Below are 9,639 nucleotides of genomic sequence, written 5' to 3'. Positions count from 1 at the left end.
CGTGGGCGGGAAGGCGTAGGTGTCCTGAGGCGCGTACACGCCGCGCGGGGCCGGGGGCCTGCGGAGGGCGGAGGGCAGCAGGTACTACGTGAACCCTATCAGACGGGGCACTTAAATATCTGCATTAAAGCTAGAGACTGTACATTTACGTTTTGAAGACGTTAAGAATCTATTTTCATAGGTACTCGCGGAAATGTAGATTTAGGTTTTTTTGTTTGGTACCAGGAATTGAACTCGGGCCCTTGGGCTTGCGAGGCAGGCGGCGGACCCACTGAGCTAAATCCCTGGCCCGGTACTTGCTGAAATGTAAAATGGAACCATGGCTTTGGGAAAACTATATGGCAAGTTATTTTATACACGTTTATCAAGTGACCCAGAAATTTAGGGGAAAGTATGTATTTTCACCCCAAATAAAACACCCGCAGAAACGCGTATACAATAACGTTCACAGCACCTTAATCTGTACACGCCACAATTCTAAGACACCTAATGTTAAGGGGAAAATGTTCATATAACAAAATACTAAATGAAAAGAAACAAATGACAGGTGCCTGAGAAAATATGAGAGAAGTCTGACACAGAGCGTGTAAGCACACGGGAAGTTCAAGCACAACTAAGCTCTGAGCACACAGACCAGGCCACACGAGCGTTCAGGGAACAGGACACCCTGCCCTGAGCGAGGACACCGCATACCCGGGTGGGAGGGTGGAGGGCTCCGAGGCCGCACGTCTGAGAGGCACGGCGGCACAGCCTAGCTTCACCAGACTGTCTCTGGCGGTGTGGACGGCCTCTGGCTCTTCCCCCGCCCTGGCGCTCTGTGGAGGAAACGTGTGTAAGGGAGGACATTTACCTACCAAAATTCTACCACTTGCTTTTTTGAGACAGGGTCTCACTATGTAGTTGAGATTGACCTGGAACTCACTATGTAGCCCAGGCTGGTCTCGAACTCCACAGTGATCTTCCTGCCTCAGCCTCCCGAGTGCTATACCACTTCCTTTTTAAAAGACATTATTTTGAAATCGTGATTGTAAGTGCTGTTCAGGAACTCTATAGTCTCTGACACACGCACACATGTATTTCACACCACTGACTCGACCACTGGGTTTTTGTACACCGTATGGCCCTCAAACATGCTAATTAATACAGACAGGAAAATGAAGATGATGGGGTACAGAATGACTGAAATTAAAATGATATCAGGAAAATATTCTACACCTTCAAGTATTTTTCCTATTGGTCACATAGGGTTTTTAATATGCTCAACAGTTTGTTTAATCCAGCGTAATGCTCACTTGTCCAGAGAGCTGGAATCTCAGCGTGTGTCTCAAGTGAGGCTCCTTCACAGGGTGGCATTCAACATCCCAAAACTGGGCATAATTCCCTCGATCTCTTGGCAGGAAAGTGATGCAGACCTGCGAACACAGCCGGAAGAGACCCTCAGACCAGGCCCTGATGCAACACCAAGCACCCAACTCCAGCTTCGAGTTCCCATATGCAGACCCCAAAGGAACAAACACTTTCACACTGGCTAGTTGTCCCAATAGGTGAAAAAAGAACTTGAACAATTTTCTTATTTCTATGGGACCTAGTGCTACACCAGATCCAAAACACATGGTACTACTGTTTAAGGCTTTATAGAACACACCCCTCAGAACCTACAGCAGGTGCTTTTCTGGAGGAAATATGCTTGGGAAGTACTAGAGGTGTCAGGCACTGGGCCTGTGAGGAGGGTTCTGCCCAGAAACAGCCCTCTGTCCCAGCCAGGCAAGCACCAGTGCCATCCACTGGCAGCACCCATCGCGGCCCACCTGGGAATGCCAGGGAGAGCCAGCTGCCCTGACCGCACAGCGTGGGCTTACACACACCCGTGTGCGCAACCTGTGGGCAGCCCAGTGATGATGGCGAGACTGCTGACAAGAACATGGAAGGGACCTCATTTCTGCCCATGCTGAACCACAATAACCACAGTGAGCTCAAGAGCCAGGAGGACAAGGCAGGACTGAGACCGACTCACACACCAGTCCTAAGTCGCTTGCCACCCTGCTTGTCTTCCCTGTGGCCAGTGCTCCGCCAGCTCCTGTCCTCTGCCATCTGACACACAGCTGTGTCTCCCAGATCCTGCGTGGCCCATGAAGGCCTGCGCCAGCCCCAAGAGTGTAACAAGCTTGGCTTCCCGGAACCCGTCCTGGGTCCTCCTGCAGCTGCACCTGCCCGACGCCCCACTTCTGGTTTTTCTTTAATCACATCCAGGAGAGAACTCGGATCGCCACAGACTGACCATGCTCACAAAGCTGTGCAGCCGTGACCACAAACCACCCTGAGACTCCGCCAACCCCCTAGAGAGGCGTGACACCAACAGGAGCAGCCTGTCCGCCACCTCGGGTCAGCACCCAGCACCATGCAGCCCCCTCCTTGGCAGAGGAGCCGGTCCCCTGTGCTGCACACCAACAGGATCGCCCAGGACATGGTCTTCCACGACCAGCTTCTTCCACACAGCATGACAATTTCAAGGTTCCCATGTGTGGATATCTCCCCCTTGTCTGGCCACTACAAATGATGCCGACAGCAGTATTTGTGCATGATTTTTTGTTGGAATACTTGTTTCAACTTTTTTAAAGTATATTCCCAGAAGCAGACTTGCTGGGTGCCGAGGACGGTAATATTATGCCCAAAGCAGGCTGTGAAGAGTGAATGAACCCCGCAGTCGGCTTGTTTATAGACATGAGTCTAGCTGACACCTACGTGTTGAGGTCAGAGTAACTTGCATCCAGATTCCTTTTCCACAACTAAAACCTTCAGGCTAGGACAATGTTCTGATTACACTCATATATCTTGTCTATTCTGTTCCTAATTTGATAATGCTTTGTCTTGTCCTTTAGGAGCCTTGTTTACATTAATTTCCACAGAAACCACACATCCTCTTTACCCCAACTGATCGCCAATTCAAGTCAGTGCCTGGGACTGTGCAGTGCCTTTGTTGGGTTACACCGGCACTGGTCGTCCTGACCCCCACTCTCTCTTATTTGTCTCTTAAGAGTATTCTTCTCAGGCCTGTGTCACACACTGGGCAGGTGGGGACTGGAAACTGACTGCAGGGGTCTCTGACAGCTGGGTCAGATGGCAGTTCTACCTTTAGTTCTCTACAGCCTCGTGACGCTTACTTCCTGTTTTCTTTAATCCTAGCCAGCTCAGTAGGTTTAGTAGGTGTAAAATGATAGCCCCTTTCCAGCTGTAGTTGCATTTCGCTAATGCTTAGTAATTCTCAGCATCTTGAATTTACTGGCCACTTGTGTGTCTTCTTTGGAGAAATGTCTACTTAAATTCTTTGATTTTGTGGAGGGAATTACTGGGATGGAACCCAGGGCCTCGTGTATGCTAGGCAAGCACTCTACCACTGAGCTACATTCCCAGCCCACCCACCACTCTTTCATTTAAATTTTGAAAAAGGGTCTCTCCGAGATGCCCAGGCTGCTTCAAACTTGGGAATTTTCCTGCCTCGGCCTCTTAGGTTCCTAAGATTATAGGTATGCACCAGAACACTCAATTGCTCATATTAAAAACTGGATCATCCACACATGGTGGTACATGTCTAGAATCCCAGCATTCAGGAGGGTAAGGCAAGAGGATTGCTGTGAGTTCAAGGCCAGAATCTCAAAAAAGAACCTGGATTGTTTATTCAGTTGTACAAGTTCATTATATATTCTAGAAGCAAGTCATCTGTCAAATACATTATGTGCAAATATTTCCACCACCCTATGGGTAGTCTTTTTGTGTTATTTCTTCTTTTGTACTTTGTGCTTTATTGTACTGGTGTCACAACTAAGAAACCAATGCATAACCTATTTTTCTAGAAGATTTATGCTTTTTTCTCTTACATTTACGGTCCATTTTGAGTTAATTTTTTTAATATGCTGATAGCTCAGAACCCAATCTAGCTTTTTTTACCTCTGGACATCCAGCTGTCCTGGCACCATTTGCTGAAAAACATTTTCTCCACTGAATTATCTTAGCACCCATATCAAGTATATCAAGTGACCATAGGTATGAGGGTTTATTCTGGGATTCTCAATTTTTCTCCCACATATGTATGGAGCTCCGTGTATCTACACTACATCAAGAACACTATGCTTTGTTATCTCCCCAGGACTGGGGAGTGAGCCCAGGTGCTACACGGCTGACCTACACCCCAGCCTTTTTATTCTGAGAAGGATCTTGCTAAGAAGTTGCCTAGGTTAGCCTGCAGCCTGCAGCCCTCTGGCCTCAACCATCACGCTGCAGTGTGCATCCTCCAATTTTGTTGTTTTTCAAGGTTGTTTTGTTTTCTTTGGGTTCCTTGCATAGTCAAATGAATCATATTCGTATGATCAGGTTCTCAACTTCAAAAACAAAATCAAAGAAAAGAAACTAGTTTTTTTTAAAAGCCTGTCTGGGTTTTTGATTGGGATTGTACTGAGTCTGCTCAATTCAGGGAGCACCAGTTCTTTGCCCACCACATAGGTGGCCTTTCTGCTGCAACTCCACCCTCAGGCTGAGCTTTCCTCAGCAGTGCACCTGTTTCCTATTCTGTTTTGCTTCTGTTCTGGTTTGGGAAATGGAATAAGTGACACTTGTATGACTGTGTCTTTCAAAAGTGGTGAGGAACTGAGCCTGTTACACACACAGGCAAGTGCAGTTTGTGGCCACTGCCACAGCGGCTCCCGGACTCCTGGTGATCAGTTATGAGCTCACAGTCCTACTCCAGAACTCATCAGAAGTCCGAAAGACTGTAAATGGACCAGTCATACAAGTGTGACAGTTTCTATGAGCACCTGCAAGCAGAGTGAAAAGTAAGTTAATGAGGTCAAGTGGATGCCAGGGGCCACCGAGAGACTCTGAAGGGACCGTGCCAGTCCAGAAATGAACTGAGGCTTCGCAGGTGCCCAGCAGCTGGAGGACTCCACCGCCTGTGAAGATATTCCGGTGCTGCTGCCACAAATGCCAGCTGTTTTGGGCACTGCGAGGTTTTCTGGCTGGGGTGGCAAGAGAAACCGTCAGCTAGACCGGCGAAGCGTACTGTGCCCTGGCGGCAGCAGCAGTGCAGCTGGCAAGTTCCTCACAGCAAGACCTCCCACCTGCTGCCCTACAGTGGAGAGCGCTGCTGGGCCCACTGAGCCCTGGCTGGGGAGCGCCACACTCCTCCCACGTTAAGGCCGAAGCTCACCTTTTGGGTTCCGTGGCTTCCCAGCGTGCCAGAAAGAGGAGTGCACCTGAATGCTGCATAGGTGGCACGAAAGACATCCCCGCTGTCGTCCACGCCCTGCAAGGCAGACATTCACACAGCTGCCAAACTGTGACGGCCACAGGACCTGCCTCAGACACCACCCCTTCCTGGGTGTCACAGCACCTGAGCTGTCACCCCACACAGAGGCTGTGTGGCAGTCTTACACCCTCCTTGGCCACAGCAAGGGACTGTCCTTCCTCAGCACTCCCAGGCCCTAGGGAATGTGCACGTCCAGGTGGCTTTTCCTCCACAGTTGGTCCCATGACTGTCTCTTGTGCACATTTCGTTACTATTTATTACGGCTCTAGGCTGGTGGATAGAGAGACTCCAGTGTTCTAAGCACCAGGGTGGAGTGGCTGACCTGGGGTGAGGGCCCCCCACCTCCTCTCTAGGTAGTTCTGGGACACGGAGAGGAGACAGCTGTGTACACACGCAGTGCTGAGTGACAAAGCCCCTCTTCACTTTCAAAATAAGTTAGGTAAGAATCAGGAGCAGAAGACACAATTACATAGAGCAAGCAGGATTTTCACACAGATTCTCTGACACTCAAAGATCTCCCCCCAGCAGAGAGACTGAGAAGGTGCTGGGGGCAGACACGGCTCTCTCGTGAGAGTTGCACATGAGGCCTCAGGACTGACCTTGACATACGGCGGGGCAAAGGATGAAGCACGCCACCTCACGTCCATGGGTCCCTGGTTCTCCAGCTCTAGACAGCTCTCTGAAAGATGCACACGGCGCAGCTCACTGGGACAGTCCTCGGTGACAGCCCAGGACCCCGTGAGGGTCCCTATGGAGGTCCATCGGGAACGGTGGGGCTTCCTAGAGCATCAGGGCCAGACACCCCACTTCGCTTTTACTCTAAGCGTAATGCAAAGATGCTGAAGTGAGTTCCAGCTCAAGCGTTCTCACACCAGGACACCTACGCCAGGGCCACACGGACGCCATAGGGCAGTAGGTGAGCTCTGAGCACACGGGAGAAGACATGGGGGGTTCATGAGGGTAGAGGATGGATGCCAGGATACAGAGGGCTCAGGAGGGAAATCTAAGAGCAGTGAGGCAGAAACCCAGGAGTGTCATGAGCACAGCGAGACCTGAGGAACAGGAGTCCCCAGAAGGAGCGGGGCCAGCAGTACAGGAGCAGGAAAAGAAAGACCCTGGGCCAGCTGAGACGGGCTCTTCCATGACCTCGCAGACGGAAGGGGCTGGCGAGGAGCAGATGGCACAGGGAAAGGGGGCCGGAAACGCTGCGGGAGTGAGTGAGGGGGAGCCCTGGGGACAGGCACAGTGGCCACACCACACCCCAGGCGGTCACACAGCCTCTCCAGGGCCTCAGCCCGGTCCCTCTACCACTCTCCTGTCAACTGCCAACTTACTAGCCCTGGTCAGGGCTGGGAGCATTCTGAACACAGTGATTTGACATCCAGGTTTCACATTTCAAGATTTAGCTACCAGGAGCTGGGTGTGGTGCATGCCTATAATCCCAGCACTCCAGAGGCGGAGGCAGGAGCATCAGCCATGAGTTCAAGGCCAGCCTAGACTACACAGTGAGACCCTGTCTCAAAAAATGAAAGAAAAGATTAAACTCCCAAACCCAGCCCTTCCCCGAATCACTGACCAACAAGGCCTGGATTTTATCCTGATGTGGGGTATGTTCTTAACCGACTGAGGGGGACTAGCACAGAATGTCAGGAGCTGGGGCTGGAAGGTTTCCCTAGCACGGGGAGGCCCTGGGTTCAGTCCTCAGCACCCCCTGAATAAATGAACTGAAATGAAGCACACACAAGCCTGGACACCGCACTGGAGGTCTGAGCCACACCATCCTGTGGCACACCGTACCTGAGGTTTCTCCCGGGGCTGTTGTGGGAAAAGTAACGGTCTTGCTTCTTATCTGCACTTTCGTGGAAGGAGGCTTTGTCACAGGCTTTGCCCAGTGACTCACAGGAGGCTCCAGTGCTGGGGTGAGAATTCCAAATGTGCCAGAGGCCAAACGAGACAAAAGTCCTTCTTGAGTCAAATCCTCTCGAATTTGAACTTTCACAATTTTCTGAAAAAAACCAAGTTAAAAGGATAAGGCAGACATACAGCCACCATTTAAAAAGAAACAAGCCTAGTTTTTAGAAGAAAGGAAATGGCAAACAATAAAATACTGAAGTTAGAAATTAAAGTTTGTTCAGATCCAAAAGAAAGTCAGTCTTTGACTCTGTGCCCTCTCCTCTCGTGACCTTCAGTTTTCATAAGGAAATACCACAAAGCAGCAGTGGTTTCTGGCCCACTCTCCACTCCCTGCCCCAGAGCATCATCCAGACATCCAGGTGCAAAGGCCCGCACTCAGCACTCTGCCCACATCCGCCAGGCGGGCTGGGGAGCAGCACAGACAGGAGCAGAGGCCACAGGACGAGAGCACACAGAGAACAGCCGCAAGTACCTTCTCTCCATCGTCACAGTGCACGTAGACCAGACCGCTCCACGGGAACATCGACTGTTTTGTGGATAAGGAGGGATTAGGACTCACAAGAATTTGTTGCTTACTCCTTAAGGAAAGAATAATAAAACAACATAAATATTCTAGACTTTCAGAACAGACCAACAAGAAAGACCTACAATCACCAATGCGGCTGACTGCTTCAGCAGCAGAGAAAGGGCCCAGACCAGGTCAGCGCCCACACCGGTCCCCGAGCCCACAGCCAGCACCAAGGTGAAGACAGAACCCACAAACCATGCCATAAAAATAGCATTTCAAAGGAATCTGAGATAAAACTGCCTGGAGCAAAAGGACCTGGGCTACAAAAGTCCTGAGCCACTTGGTAATAAGAGATGATTCAGTCACAGTACAAGAGAACTGAGATTTGTGGGGAAGGGGGAGGTGGAAATAAAGAGGAAACTTTCTTCATTATGCCATTACTGATCTCAATGTCTTCTTCAAGACTGTGGGTGCAAGAAAGAGTCTGAATATGATTAATGTGACCAGATTGTGACTCTGAAATTTCCAGTTACAGGTCAGGAGGGTGACTGGGTTACTTCCCACAGGTCCCGTCCAGCATGCAGGCCACATGGTGTCTGCGGAGCCTGCCCTGCCGCACCCTTTCTGTCCACTGCCACGGGAAAGGCTCACTGCACACAGCAGTCCGAGCCAAGGGCATGATCAGCGCAGCCCAGCAGGGCCTCCCAGGTGCCTGGCCACACCTCAGCTGTCTCAGGTGAGCAGATTCTCCTAGAACACACACTCAGCATTTTGAGAACATAAAGCTTCATGCTGTTTGGCAAAGCTGCATGTACAGTACAGGAAGCACTCTGTGCTGAGGGGCTCCTCATGGCACTGCTGTGGTGGCCATTTGGCAATGGCCGGCTGCATACACTGGACAGCTTGCTAGGTGGGGCCCTGAGGTTGCTCAGCAGAATATTCCATGAAGAAACAACAGCTGGGGCCGGCTTGGACACAGTCAAGTCAGGAAGCCGATGGAAAAAAGGCCTCCAGAAAACCAGCAGCACACAGCCCAAACTGGGAAAACAGAGAACCACCACTCAGCGCACACCACGCCTGACCCTAGCCACGGCTGCTGTGGGCAGCAGGCCATGTCAAGACGGGGATGTCTTTTTGCTCCCAGGGGTCTGAACATCTCTGGGGACAGCACCCTGCGGTGTGGGACCTCCGCTCCCATGCAGAGGCCTGGAGCTCACACCACGCCATCTGGCAATTCATTCTGCAGTACAAGTGCTCCACCACCAAGAGGCAACCAGCCCGAGCGAGCTAGAGTGACAGAGGTCACCGTGACAGCATCCGAGGGACACCCACTTGGGGGGCTACTCACTCTGGCATGACAAACCCGTGCTCTGGGGTAACTGTCAGGCAGTGCGCTGGCCAGTACAGCTCGAACTTTAGTGTCCTGGCAGAGTTATTCACAATCTGGAAATGCCCGGTTTTGGCCTTGTCACCTGCTGTGTCAGACAAATAAAGGTTACATACTCAGCAGCAGTGAAAAAGAAACACCAGTAAGAAAAACAAATCCTCACTAAATTACCAGTACACTGGCTTATTCTGCTCTTTCTCTCAAATGCTCAATTTTAGGAATTGCAGATTCTGTTAGACAAGTCTTAGGCACTACAAACACAGCAGCACAGATGAACAAGCAAGAGAACAGAAAGCTAGGACTGTTGCTGCTAGGAGACGATGAGTGTGTGCTCCATCTGCTCTGCTCTGCTCTGCTCTGGCCACCTGAGCTGGAGCTAAGGAGTAAGGGGCCAGCGGCTGCTTGGCCCAGTGCACAGCCCAGGGCTCCGGACCAGCCTCGCAGCACCAGGGAGATACTCACGGGCTGAGGGCGCCAGCAGGATCACGTGCTCCGGCCGCACGGCCCACGCCTCTGCCGAGGCCAGGGTGG

The 9,639-nt window shown here is 51.1% G+C and overlaps 1 protein-coding gene across 1 annotated transcript in view; it reads right to left on the bottom strand.

Moving 5' to 3' along the window:
- Nucleotides 1-9,639, bottom strand: part of Cep192 (centrosomal protein 192) — a 70,801-nt gene that overhangs the window by 649 nt on the left and 60,513 nt on the right. Inside the window, exons 37-45 of the mRNA XM_033757424.1 lie at nucleotides 9,571-9,639; nucleotides 9,070-9,193; nucleotides 7,686-7,791; nucleotides 7,097-7,304; nucleotides 5,899-5,978; nucleotides 5,201-5,296; nucleotides 1,293-1,412; nucleotides 694-815; nucleotides 34-95 (exon numbers count right to left, since the gene is read on the bottom strand). The exon at nucleotides 9,571-9,639 is cut by the window's right edge and continues 11 nt beyond it. Coding sequence (XP_033613315.1) covers nucleotides 34-95; nucleotides 694-815; nucleotides 1,293-1,412; nucleotides 5,201-5,296; nucleotides 5,899-5,978; nucleotides 7,097-7,304; nucleotides 7,686-7,791; nucleotides 9,070-9,193; nucleotides 9,571-9,639 — 987 coding nt within the window. The remainder of the gene's footprint in view (nucleotides 1-33; nucleotides 96-693; nucleotides 816-1,292; nucleotides 1,413-5,200; nucleotides 5,297-5,898; nucleotides 5,979-7,096; nucleotides 7,305-7,685; nucleotides 7,792-9,069; nucleotides 9,194-9,570) is intronic.

This window comes from Fukomys damarensis, unplaced genomic scaffold, assembly GCF_012274545.1.
Source record: "Fukomys damarensis isolate Sample0158 unplaced genomic scaffold, DMR_v1.0_HiC HiC_scaffold_30, whole genome shotgun sequence".
NCBI lineage: Eukaryota > Metazoa > Chordata > Mammalia > Rodentia > Bathyergidae > Fukomys > Fukomys damarensis.
The sequence above is the reverse complement of the archived record's forward strand: the minus strand, read 5'-3'. Positions and strand labels throughout refer to the sequence as shown.